Source organism: Triticum urartu, chromosome 1, assembly GCF_003073215.2.
Source record: "Triticum urartu cultivar G1812 chromosome 1, Tu2.1, whole genome shotgun sequence".
Taxonomy (NCBI): domain Eukaryota; kingdom Viridiplantae; phylum Streptophyta; class Magnoliopsida; order Poales; family Poaceae; genus Triticum; species Triticum urartu.
Genome location: NC_053022.1, coordinates 395,641,535 through 395,655,517, shown reverse-complemented (window position 1 = coordinate 395,655,517; position 13,983 = coordinate 395,641,535). Strand labels below are relative to the sequence as shown.

The following is a 13,983-nucleotide window of genomic DNA, read 5'->3' as shown; positions in this document are numbered from 1 at the left end:
CTGTTTCTGTCGTGGCTGTTGCGCTGCAAGCCGGAAGCAATTTGCAGTTCGCAGGCGAGGCGTGCCTTCCCGGACGGCAATGCACCCTTTCCTGCCCGAGCTTGATGAAATTAAAGGCTGTCATGGTAACGGAGAGGATCGGACGTCCACAGTTTTTGGCCCAGATCGTAGGCTCTATGTGCTTTATCTGATCCTTCTCTTTTCTAGTGTACTTTGTTACTGTGTCTTATTCAGAATTGGAAAATGTGACGGCCGGTTGGAAATCAAAATGTAGCTGTCGATCGGGGGTAAATTTCACTCTCCTCTCCATCCTCATCGGGTTGTGGGAGAAAGAATAGTGTTCCACCAAATTGTGTGTGACCATACACTTTTTTTTTCGAAAGGGGGACACCCGGCCTCTGCATCAAAACGATGCATACAGCCACATATATAAATAAAAATGAGGTTCAACAAGATCTTAATGTCTCAAAGCAAAATAGAAAACGGCAAGCTCACACAGAGCCACAACGCCAAGAACAAAACTCCCAAAAATCACAACCGGCTGGCATAACAAAAGATAGGAAAACTAATTGTCTATCCTATTACACGGCCTCCATCCAAACCGGTTGAAGATATCCCATGCTACCATCTCCCACCGGACAGATCCAGTAACCAAACGCTCCCTGGCCTCCGTCGGAGTAAGGACCACATACGGATCAACGCAGTAGCTCGCCTGCAAAAAATGAATAATTGTTGTTCTGTTAAAAGCCAAATCATTTCTGCAGTTCCAAATTGCCCATAACAACGCGCATACTCCTACACGAATGTGTCTAGCTGTTTCGGACTCTATCCCAATAAGCCACGTTCCGAATAACGTATCGACCGAATTTGGAGGAGTAATGTTAAAGGCAATTTGCACGGTGCGCCACAAGACTCTCGCCAACGGGCAATCAAAGAAGAGGTGCTTGATATTCTCGTCCCGATCACAGAAACTACACCTAGTAGATCCTGTCCAGTTGCGCTTAATCAAATTATCCTTTGTTAAAATTACTTGTTTATGCACAAACCACATAAACACTTTAATCTTCAAAGGGACTTTGACTTTCCAAACATGTTTGGAACTGGGAATAACACTAGAGTTGATGACATCGATATACATCGACTTGACCGTGAAGTCTCCAGACCTAGTAAGCTTCCAACGCAACTGATCGGGCTGATGAGTTAGCTGAACCTCCATCAGTCTACTCACCAGATGAAGTCATGTTTCCCACCGGTCACCAACAAGCACCCTCCGAAGTTGAATATTAAGAGGGATGGACTGCATAATCGTTGCAACACGAGCATCACGACGCTGAACAATACGATACAGGGACGGATACTGGAGCGCCAACGACGTTTCACCAAGCCACGTATCCTCCCAGAAGCGAGTGGTGTTGCCATCACCGATAATAAACTTTGTTCTATGAAAGAAGGCAACTTTGACTCTCATAAGCCCCTTCCAAAACGGCGAGTCAGTTGGTCTCACTGTCACCCGGGACAAAGTTTTGGACTGCAGATACTTACTACGGAGAATCTGCGCCCAAGTTGCCTCGGTTTCAACTGACAACTTAAAAAGCCACTTGCTGAGGAGACATCTGTTCTTGACTTCAAGATTCTCAATACCAAGGCCCCCCTGGTCCTTTGGTTGACAGATGATATCCCACTTGGCGAGTCAGTATTTTCTCTTTAGTTCATCATTCTGTGAGAAGAATCGGGATCGATAGAAGTCCAGTCTTTTCCTAACTCCAACTGGGACTTCAAAGAAGGATAAGAGAAACATTGGCATACTCGTGAGCACCGAATTAATAAGAATCAATCGGCCTCCATATGACATAAGTTTTCCTTTCCAGCAACTCAATTTCTTCTCAAACCGATCCTCGATGCACTTCCACTCACTGTTCTTTTGTAAAAGAAAAAACCAGTAGGATCACAGAATCTTGCGGTACCAGTAGTGTATATAACATATGGGCTCAAAGACAACCTCTCATAGTTTCCAAATTTGAAACAAAAACATGTCTAAGCTACAATAGTATCGTGGGTATTTTTGTGTGTCAAAAAGAAAGTTGGTGCAAATTAATATGCTTTTCGACCTCTCACCCTTGTGTTCTTGATTCGACTTCCCTTGGGGTAGGGAGTGTTGTGAAAGGAGGTTAATCATAGATTATCAAAAACCCTAAAATAAATTCTTCCTGGTTTGATGCCCGAGTGGTTAATGGGGACGAACTATAAATTTGTTGACAATGTCTACTCTGGTTCAAATTCAGCTCGGCCCAAAAATCTAGGGCTTCATGAATATGAACTAAATCTTTTTGTTTTTCTGTTCGGATCCAATAACCCACTTTTTACATGCAAGAGTTTTTTTAATCCAAGAATATGCTCAAAATATACAAAGCATCATGCTACCAATAGATCAACATAAAGGTTTTTTTTAGCTGAACATAAATGGTTTAGAAATCCCTATGATGTGGAGACTTTGATGACACCATGCCATCTTTGACAAACCTATCACAAATTGTGTTCTAACAAAAAGACTTATGCAGTGCTAGGTATCACATTGGCCATGGTAAATAGGTGCCCCATTGCGCATACTCATATGGTCAAGAAATATCACCCCCCCCCCCCCCCCCCCCCGCCGCCTTCTATATATGTAGGCGTAGTCAAATGTAATTTATTCATCCATAGAAATAGAAAGCAAGTTCAGCCTTCCAAGTAAAAAGGAGAAAAAAGTTATGCCTCCCTCCCACCCCAACACACCGGTTGTCATGCATGCTAAATGGAATAGAAACAGATAAGAACTTTATACTTTTAACTAAATGAAAGCAATTCCCGCAAAAAATCAGTAAAAAAAGAGAAAGTAGTTGGTTTTTTTTTTTGGGGGGGGGGGAGAGGGTTAGTCAGAGAAGAGGCATGCGTTCATAGTCCACCACTAGGGATGAAAACTTTTCTCGTTTCCGGAGGAAAACGGGAACGGATTCTTTTAAGGAAAACGTAACTTGTCGTTTCTGTGAATATGGATTTTTCGTCTTTACTATGGGTCAATGGTTTCTTTGTAGCCCAACCATGAATCCATCTTCTACTACCATGCACGTACTCAATTAAGCCCACACAATTGTGCAGTACTACTATAATACTATGCTAAGTAACTAAACTATTCATATTATTTTGTAGCCATGTTAACAATTTGAAAGGGCCATGTTAGCAATTGATTAAGTTTGTTGGTTTGTTTGTGTTTTTCTCTATGGTTCAAGGAGTTTTTAAAGTTCCGGTCAACACCCACTTTTGTTCCCGCGGCCATTTTGTATTCATGCTATGTTTGTTCCGAGTAGTATCAGTTTCCATATTCATTTCTGGAGTTTCTTATTCGTTTTCGCTTCCATAAAAAAATGAAAACCTATGTGGTAGCACCCAGTTCCGAGTGTTTTCGCTTCGTTTTCATCCCTAGCCACCAATAGCAACACTAGGTGACACAATGACATTTAATATTAAACCGGAATATAAAGGAGAAGTCATGATTAAATTGATGCACAAAGATGATAGCTGTCATACCAAACATATCCACATACATGAATACTCATATTGCATTAGTAGTTGGCTATGACCCCGTCTAGATGCCCAACAGTCATGCAACACCTAGGTCGCTAATATGTAGATAAACTATCGGGGATGGATTAAGCTTTTTGATGTGTTGTTGTGTGATTACTCCAGATTATTAGGGTGAGTCCTAGCTCACTCACCTTTAGGAGGAAACAATCGCAACCGTGGCTAGGGTTGCAAACAACACGATTTATGTTTTCTGGCACAAAATACTAGGCTCGCAATAATTTTGTTGCAAAAAGTACCGAGCTGCAGCTCAGCCCAGTCTGACAGTAGAACTAACAAGGAGGGCCCGCCGGACAGGGTGACGTGGCAAGTGGTAATGATTCGGGGCGAGACAGACGCTAGTCGCACTATCTGAACTACACTCCCCCCATTAGCACCCTTCCCCCCTCCCCGCGCGCGAGGGAAAGAGCCCACTCCCTCCTCTATATGTCTTGCTCCTTTCCACCGTTGCCACCATGGTCTTCTGGAACGACAAAGAGGACTTCATCCACTATATCTCATATGATGATAGTTCATAGGTGAGTGCATTTCTATGGTAGAGTTAGGGTATCATGATTAGGAGATTTTGTATAGCTTATTCCAAATTTTGTGTTTCTATTTGCTCTTTTAGTCCACAAACACAATCTCTGACTCTGATTTCTGGCATTGACTAAGATGTTATGATTTTTTTGACCATAACACACGGGCGGAGAAGTGTTGCTTTTGAAGGCATGCACACACATGCATGAGGTTCTATGGATGTGTTGAGCATGCGAGTTTACAATTTGTTTAGTTTGTGCAAATGGTGTGCTCATTGCCCTGTTTCCTTTATGATTTTTGAGAAAATTGTTAGATGACTCTAAAATAAAATCATTCATGAAGTTATCGTGGGTAGTTCTTGCTCTAGCCCTTGCAGCAGACTAGCAAATGCGGACAACTCTAAGAGAGAACCCTGTGCTTGTCTTTTTTTTAATAACTAGATGATACCTCCTGTGTTCATGTGAGAATTGGCTGTAACACATTCAGTAAAATTTGGTTGTATGAAATATGAATATTTGAATTAGCGATATGAGAACTAAAAGTGACAATGTTGTAATACATGTATATTTGATTATTCTAAAGATGCAAAATATTTATTAAATATAAGTAGCATGAAAACAGATGACCCATTTTTCATGTATATGTTGCCATATTGAGATGGCACATCTGCTGGGTTAGCATGTCTACATGTTGAGAGAAATATGTTTAGGAAATCAATGATTTAGTTATATAAGATTTGGATTAAGCGTCGCTGGTAAAACTATATCGGTTAGGGTTTTGTAGTAGTGTACGTTTGCTCTCGAGTAGAAAACCCGTGCACTTAAAATAGTTTGGCATATGAGTTCATCCAGTCGACTGCGAGTTGCTATCAAACACAACATAAATTATTACATGCACTCCAAAACCTTTAGTAGTAGAGAGAATTCCTTATTTGGCCCTTTCTTAAATTTTGGTTCCCTTTTTGGCCCTAAAAATTTATTTTTTCCTTTTTTGACACCCTAACTTTATTTTCTTCCTTTCATGACACTTCCGTCGATTTTTGCCGTTAACACCGTCAACTATGACAGGAAAAGTCATTTTACCCCTTCTTTATAGCACGCTAAAAAAACAAAAAACGACCCCCCCTTCTGCCCCCGATTCCCCTTCTCCTCCCCGAGACCTAAACCTAGCGCAACGGCGGCACGAGCGAGGAGCGAGGCACCCAGCGGCGACGCGAGCGAGGCACCCAGCGGCGGTGGCGCGAGCGAGGCACCCAGCGGCGGCACATGGAGGAAGGCGAGGTGGACGAGGGCCATGGGCGAGGCGGCCATGGTGGGGAGGCAGGGGGCGGCCAACTCTTGGAGGACGGGCAAGGCGGCCATGGTGGGGAGGCGGGGGGCGGCCAACTCCTGGAGGACGGGCGAGGCAGCCATGGTGGTGGGAGGCGGGGGGCAGCCAACCCCTGGAGGACGGGCGAGGCGGCCATGGTGGGGAGGCGGGGGGCGGCCAACCTGCTGATGACGGGCAAAGCGGCCATGGTGGGGAGGTGGAGGGCGGCCATGGTGGGGAGGCCGGCTGTGCGGCGGTCTCAGCCTTGCGTGGTAAAGGCGCAACACCGGAGCAAGGCCAAGTATCACCGAGGGATGCGGCTACATCGGCTTGTCTAGATGGGTGAGGCATCTCTTCTTTGACAGAGTACTTAGAGATGGCTTTGAAGATTACTTAGAGATGGATCCCAAATGCAACATATTTGCAGCACCTCTCTTCTAGATTTGTCGAAATGCAACAGATTACTTAGGAGTTTCATTTAGAGATGATAATTTGCTGCAAAATCTGAACTTAGAGATGGATCCCAAATGCAACTCATGATTAAGTTTATTTGGTTTTTACAGAATGGATCAAAATTCAACTTATGTGTGCTGAAAATCAATTTGCTTGGCAACCCAAAAAAGGCTAGAAAGGATATCAAATGCTTCTGTTTTGATAAGGTTATTGATTCCGACTTAACAAATTATAAGGACTTGGTTGAATCAATCATAGAGCAGTACTCGCCTCGTTATTTGGAAGTTGCACATGTTCAGTATTATGATGATGTTCTTAAAATCTACCCTGAAGTAACATCTGACCAAGAATTGGTGTCGATGTTTGAGAAACACTCTAAGACAAAGGTTGTGCACATGTTTGTTGCTTATTGTGATCCATCGGAACCATATGAGCCTATAACGGAGTGGCATAGTGATGCGCATAGCCAACCTAACAACATAGAACAAGATGATGATGATGATTATCTTCGCAACCCAGTACCTGAGAATGAGCATGTTGGTGTTGATGAGGAAAATATTTATTTAGAGGATGAACCTGTACCTCTTATCATGGTTCCTTGTTCCAACAAAGAAAAGGACAAAGACTATGTTCCTGATCATGAGAGCGAGGCTGAGAGCGAGGTTGAGAGTGAGGATGAGAGCATGTCAGAGGTTGAAGTAGAGGAAGATGAGGAATATCACGAGGCAGATCATGCACCACACATTGAATATAATAAATTAGATCCTCCAATGAACGAAGGAAGAAAATATCCCAATATGGCAGAGTTTAAATTGGCGCTTTCTCAGCATGCAATCAAACATGAATTTGAGTTTGACACCGAAAAGAGTGCACCACATAGGTTCAGAGCTTATTGTTCAAGAAGGAATGAAGATAAGTGTCCATGGAGGATATATGCTTCTACAATGGAAGATGAGTGCACAGTAATGGTAATTTTCTAACTTTACTCATGTGTGCTTAGTTTGTGGTCATGGTCTTTACTCTAGTACTAATTTTCTATGCTCATCTTTTGTAGGTGAGAAAGAACCCTTGTGGTCATGATTGCTCTAGTACAAAAAGAAAAAAAGAAGTTGAAGAATGCAAACAAGCGGTGGATATGTGAGCACGTGAAGGACTGGCTAATTGAGGATGCAACTCTAGGACCAAAGGCATTGCGAAAGAAGCTTAAAGAGCATCATGGAATCGACATCAACTCTAAGAGAGTCTATATGGGTAAGCTGCTAGCCTTGAAGGAACTATATGGTGATTGGGATACAAGCTTTGATAATCTTTATAGTTTCAAGTCGCAAATTGAAAGTTGCTGCCCCGGTAGCATAGTGATCATTGATCATCACACAATAAAAGATAAAATCAGATTTAAAAGAATTTTTGTTGCTTTGAAGCCTTGCATCGATGGGTTTCTTAATGGCTGCAGGCCATACTTGGCAGTAGATAGCACCTTCTTGACAGGCAGGTTCAAGGGGCAGCTGGCTAGTGCTACCGCCGTTGATGGCCATAGTTGGATGTATCCAGTTTGTATGGGTGTTTTTGATTCTGAAACTAATGAGAATTGGACCTGGTTCATGCAAATGGTTAGACAAGCTATAGGATCCCCAAGGGGTTTAGCCATATGCACCGATGCTGGGCAACCAGTGATGATAGGTGTAAAAGAAGTGTTCCCAGAGGCTGAACATAGGGAATGTATGTTTCACTTGGTGTCCAACTTCAAGAAGAAGTTTCATGGAAAGGTGTTTGATGACCACCTTTGGGCTGCTGCTTACTCATGGAACCCATATATATTTGAAAAAAATTGGGATGCAATGGACATAGCAAAGCCAGCGGCAACTGCATATCTTAGGAGGTGGCACACTAGGTTGTGGTCTAGGAGTCAGTTCTCAACAATTTCCAAGGTGGATTATGTTACAAACAACTTGGCTGAGTGCTTCAATAATTGGATTAAGCATCACAAGTCCTTGAACTTGGACGACTTCTTTGATAAGGTTAGGCAGATGATTATGATCATGTGGAACCGAAGGAGGAAAGTAGCAAGGAAGTTGGTTGGGTTGATTCTTCCCCACATAATTAAGAAGTTGAATGCAAAGACTAGAGAATTAAACTTGGAGGTGGTAGAAAGCTCAGAAGAAGTCGCTGAAGTGACAGCATTGGGAGGCAGCGGCTTTAGGTTTGTGGTCAACTTGCTTGACAGGACATGTTCTTGTAGACAATGGCAAGTTTCTGGCCTTCCTTGCAAGCATGGTCTAGCATTTATCACATCTCTTATCAATGCACACATACATAATTATGTGGACTTGTATTACTCCATTGACAAATTTAGGGCAGCCTATGACCAACTAATTCCTTCCATGGTTGACAAGAACCAATGGCCTAAATCTGACCATGGATTCTTCATGTTTCCACCACTACTAAAATCCACGGCGGGTAGGCATAAAACTGAGAGGTATAAAGGCTGCAGTGAGAAGAAAAGAAAAAGCGGCCAACACTTATGCCCTATCTGTAAGGACTATGGGCATCATTGGCATAAATGCAAGAAGGGTAACCCAGATGACATTGCTGCTATTTTAGCTATGAGGTAATAAATATAATTATGTAACTTGCTTCACTTGCATTTTTTGTAAGCAGCCATACATGTTAACTACTTTTTGTTGCTCATGTAGAGGACCACCAAAGAAGAGGGCAAAGACCACCAAAGCATCAATTGTGCCTTGCGAGGATGATGCTCCAGCAGCCTCTATGTGCTTTCCGCCAAGGTTAGCCACTTTACACTCATGCTCATAATTATATGAAATCTGTGTTTGAATTCTAAGTAACTTCTCACAATAGCCAAAGCTTGGAACCTACAACTACGAAAAAGAGAAAACATGATAACTCAATTACTGGAGCATCAAAAAGGTAAGAACTAGTTCTGAATTTTGTAGTAGATTAGATGAAAGCTTGGTTTTGTATTCTAATTGCATTCTTCTCACTATAGCCAAATGTTGGAGAAAAAAACTAAGGAAAAAGGGAAAGGGAGTAAATCTGGATCCAGAGTAGCAAAAAGGTAACCTATGGTTGTTTCCGAATTTTATGTTATGTTATGCATTGTTCTATTGTTAACCTGGGCTACTATATGTGATGTATGATGTGCTGCCATGAATGTGTATGTGTAGATCAACAACTCAGCCCATTTGTGTGGCCAATAAGAAAGCATCTGTTGCTTTGAAATTACATGCCAAAAGAAAAGGCAAAGAGGTTGCTGATAAGTTGCCACACCTTCCTATGGTGCCACATGATAGCGCTGCAATGGGCACACGTAGCAAAAAAATGAATCCTGCCAGCCCTGCAATGAGCACACGAAGCAAAAGGAGGCTTAGCTTGTGATTCTCATTGGATCCCTTTCCATATCATGGTTCATTTGGGAAACTTTTGAGCTGTTTATGTAATATATATGTGAACCTGGGCTTTTGTAAGTGCTATATGTGACCTTCATGTGTTGTATTTGACATGATGTGAACCTGGACTATTATATGTGAACTCTATGTGAACCTGAATGTGTGTAGAGGACTAAATATGTGGACTATTTCCGTATATGTGAACTTGGACCAAGTTTCTATGAACTTTTAGTTTGCATACATGTGAATCTGCTCCAAGTATATTATAATTTGTGCATATATGAACTGTACAGGGGATATATCATCAATATACAAGGGAGGTTCTGTCCAATTATCCAATTAAAATTAAAGATGTGCTAAATAGCAGATTTCGTTTCATTTGGTAATGTATTCAAGACAAACGGATCACATCACCATTGCTTTTGACTTCTAGTTCACAATTTTGGTCACAAACTACACCAAGGGTAAAAAGGACTTTTCATGTCGGATTTAACGGTGTTAGTTGCCAAAACTGACGGAAATGTCATATAGGGAACAAACTGAAGTTTGAGTGCCACAACATAAAGAATTTTTTTACTAGGGCCAAAAAGGGAACCAAAATTTAAGAAAGGGTCAAATAAGGAATTCTCTCTTAGTAGTAACAAGATGTGTGATACAGCTAGAGCACATACGCGCCTAGGTTACCCCCAAAACCTTTCGCAAAAAAAAGGAAAATATTGCACCAAAACCTACGTGATAAGATAGCGACAGAATTAATTAGTAGAGCTGGTTGTTTAAGTGCCGCGAGCCGCCCAAGCACTGGCAGCCACGAACAAGACTGCGCAGCTAGATTTGGTGGTTAATGCACAAGATTTTATATAGGACTAGTAGTGTAGTTGGATATCAGCTAAAGCGTGTTCAAACATTTGGTCGCCCTCTTTTCTGAAGACGTCACATACTGTAAGTACGAAGATTTGGACTCCACGCGACGAGGCCGTACATTTCACCTCCTTTCGGTCGATCGAGCGCCTTAATTTTGTGAACGGCTTGTGATTGGGACATGGATCCATGATCCATCTACCTTGCATCAATGTTTCTGGTTAGTGCTTCAAATTAAGTGAACCATTCATATTGGCGGTGACGTTCTGGATTGATCAGTAAGTACGTAGTTAAGGTCCCTATCATTCGCGTGATTTCTTAATCTTGGAAGGAAACATGTAACCACTGGTTTTGTGGACAGGATTCAATGGGCTCCCCGTCACGTACGTACACATAGCCTGTTTTAGTGTGTACACATAACCACTGGTCCTTATCAGTAAGTACGTACACATAACCAATGGATTCGTCTAGAGTGAGTGAGTGTCGTCGAACTTGGTCATGGGCAACTACATGTGCCTGTTTTAATTAAGCAACATGCTAACGAGTGTACGTTCTTTACAACGTAAGGTTGAAGTAAGCGGTTTCTACGTCTGGCACTTTTTTCTATTCATTCATGTGCTTTCCCAGTTGTACTTTTGGGTGCTCATTTATCCGACACAATGTTCTCTCCCACTAGTTTTCTTGGTCACGTAGCAAAGCTTCTCCTTGCAAAAAAGAAAAGAAAAGAAAAAGACTCCAAGCTCCGATGCCCTGAAATGGAGAGTTGAAATCGGTTTCTTTTACCATCGTTTTGTTTCGCTAAGATTTTCCAAAAATAGATCCAGATTGTATGTGTTTTATGAGCCCTTTTACCATCTTCTACATACTTTTTACTGCATTATCTGGTGCCATAATTTTCTACCAAAACTAATTTGTCACTTGTCAAGTGTGCCCGTTGATGATTATCTGTCTGTTGCATCTTTTGTTTACTAGACTAGAAATAATATATTGTGTCAAATAGCTTGCCACATTCAACACCTGTTCAAGATTTTACTTGATTTAAGACTCTGAATAAATTTGAACACAAAGTGCAGCATGTTTGAAAATGACCATTTGGGAGGACTATAATGTTGAGCACTTAATTATTTGTGATTCTTACATGTCTCACAAAAAATGACTTTTCTCTTAACAAAATAATAAAGGAATTATAAAACCAATTCTTATTAATATATATGGTTCTTGCGGAGTAGGGTGTTTTGGTCACCGAACTCCATGGAGGCCAAAATTTTGAAAAATTCAAAATTCAAACTTTTCAGTGAAAGAAACTTCTGAAAAATATACATGTATGTAAGGATGTAATGTATATGTGTGTAAAATTTCACGATGAAATACTTTGAATCGTGACATGTGCAAGAAAAAATAATCATGGACTTTGAGCAACAAACAGTACATGTGTTCGACAGCCACAATTTCTTTTTGTGCACAGCCCTCATTTCAACGTATTTTATCATGAAATTTTACACACGTGTACATCATGTCTTTAGGTATATATAGGTGTATTTTTTCAGAAATTTTTAACATAAAAGTTTGAATTTTGAATTTTTAAAAATTTGGCCTCCATGGAGCTCCTCCTCCATTCAGAATTTTTGTTTCTTACGTATCTTCATAAAATTTGCAACTTGGACGATAACTTCCAGCATTTGCATTGTTTTTTTTTTGTGGGGAGGCATCTGCATTTGTTGATGCACAAAGTGATATATCATTACTAATTCTCAAGCAAAGCCAAGCATCGATATCGACTAAATCGGCTTAAGAATAAAGACAAAAAATGAAATCATCCAAATTGGACATGCCTCGCAACAGCACATTTCTCTCTCTCTCCCTCTCTCTCTCTCTCTCTCTCTCTCTCGTACGGTTAGCAACCATGTTGACACGATTTTTTTTCTCGTGTGGTTAGCGATCTAACCAGCTGCATGGGCATGCGCAAGAGGTAATTCTTGTTTGAGCCAAAAATTGGATCGGCCAACCAGGTAGTTAGAGGAGATCATGGAGGAGCCCTCACCTATCATGTAACCGTACGACTCTTCTATGCCTAATTCTCGTGCAAAAGGCTCATGCGCCTAACGTAATGGGAAAGAGGGAGTACCACATAGCATCACAATTATTCAGAACACTACGGTTTGGTTCGAATCTGCTCACCCGGGTTTAGTCCGACTAAATTCTAGACTTGGCATGGGTCGTTGCATTTTTTTGAATTATTTTAGACTTTCTGATGATGCTCTTTCAGTGATATGGCGTGTTCGTCAACCACGAGACGTTCATGACAACTTCGTCAATCTTAAAATCTGCCGGCTCAGTCTCTTGAAGATTCTCGTAGAGACAGGGTGTGCGTGTGTACATTCATTGAGATGAGTGTACGTGTATGAGCATCTAAATCTATACAATGTTTTAGAAAAACAATCATGCAGTTGTTTAAAAAACAATTATGCAGGACATTAAGATTCATGTCGGTGTCGATCAGCTGTTTAGAGATATATGTCAGGGCAGCGGTCCACTGGTCCTGATCACGAAACTAGTTGCACATGCATGCATGCATGCATGCCCACGCATGTCTGCGCCTGCAGTGTTTCTCGATGGCATCGACCCTGCCCGATCGATGTTTACGCGCCAGCTGCTGAGATTTGAATAGTCGCCCAAAATATCTGTTAGAGGCAGGATACAATGAATTAATGCCATAATTGTCTAGGCTTCATTGGGCCCAAAACCTGGCAACGGCAAGGAAGGTACACAATTTTTGACGGTTTGGCAGTTTGGCATGAATATCATAGTTGATACGTAGTTGATTAAAACTGATCGACAGAGAGCAAACAAAGCATAATAGGTTTGATATCAATATTTGGCAAGCAAGCATTTGGCAAAATCGAAAGTTGCCAAAAAAATTGACAAGTTTTTCTAAGGTTGGCAAGAATGTTGGTAGCCAAACAATTGTCACTTGCCAAATATTGGATGCCAACCTTTTAACATCAACACAATCATGCTAATGGGAGCTCTTGCGTCTGTACTGTGTTAAAAAAAACACAATCATACTAACGTTTCGCAGGGCAAACCACAAAAGAAACCACTGAAAGCCTCCGTAGTTACCTGCCAAACAGACATATATATCCACATGGGCACACATACAAGTTGCCCAATTTTTCACGTGCTCTCTCCTTAGATGGAACAACATGTTTCTTTATGATAATCATTAAGAACATATTTTTTGAATAATCGTTGGAAACAAATTTCAACACGATCTTTAGTATTGCCAGACCGTCAGGATTTGATTAGCCACTCCCTTGTGACGGGATCATGACACATATGATATGGCCACGCACGTTGGTTCATCCATAGTTAATGAGCAATCCAAATCACCGGAAGGAACGTGTATACCTGTTCCGAGATCATCAGTCGGTGTAAGCAGTTTGATTAGCCATTTGGTGTATATGATACCAGTGTTCAACGACGGTAGTTGGGTTCACGCATCACTGCGTGCTACCGTGTGATTAATCATCATCATCTGCCCTCACCGATTAATCAAATCTAAAAAAAATCAACGGGCGATATGTTTTCGTCTGGCAGCTGAATGTATACACTGCAGATCGAGCTGGTTGATTAGAGTATTTGCTGAATCGTTGATCGTGTTTCATGCCTCCAGCGATCTCATTTCTTTTAAGAAAATGTGATGAGATGAGGGTTGGAATCGTGTGTCTTGTTAAATGTAGAGGGTGTACGTATCTGCGTGCATGTGTAAAATGATTTGCATTCTCGTGGGGTGGAGTCATGTGGGACCTGATCGCGTTGA

The 13,983-nt window shown here is 41.5% G+C and overlaps 1 protein-coding gene across 1 annotated transcript; it reads left to right on the top strand.

Annotated features, from left to right (window-relative positions):
- The first annotated feature begins 6,024 nt into the window (after positions 1-6,024).
- On the top strand, positions 6,025-9,497 carry LOC125534537. Its single transcript, XM_048697737.1, has 5 exons — positions 6,025-6,866; positions 6,953-7,149; positions 8,592-8,684; positions 8,758-8,826; positions 8,906-9,497. Exons 2-5 carry the CDS (start codon positions 6,975-6,977, stop codon positions 8,965-8,967), a joined length of 399 nt encoding a protein of 132 aa, XP_048553694.1. The 5' UTR covers positions 6,025-6,866; positions 6,953-6,974; the 3' UTR covers positions 8,968-9,497.
- Positions 9,498-13,983: the final 4,486 nt, after the last annotated feature.

What these genes read in the sequence shown, in the direction of transcription:
- LOC125534537 (XM_048697737.1), top strand. Translation starts at nt 6,975, where the DNA reads ATGATTGCTCTAGTACAAAAAGAAAAAAAGAAGTTGAAGAATGCAAAC. An exon ending in TCTATGTGCTTTCCGCCAAG is followed by an intron (nt 8,685 to 8,757) that starts GTTAGCCACTTT and finishes TTCTCACAATAG; the next exon opens with CCAAAGCTTGGAACCTACAA. An exon ending in ATTACTGGAGCATCAAAAAG is followed by an intron (nt 8,827 to 8,905) that starts GTAAGAACTAGT and finishes TTCTCACTATAG; the next exon opens with CCAAATGTTGGAGAAAAAAA.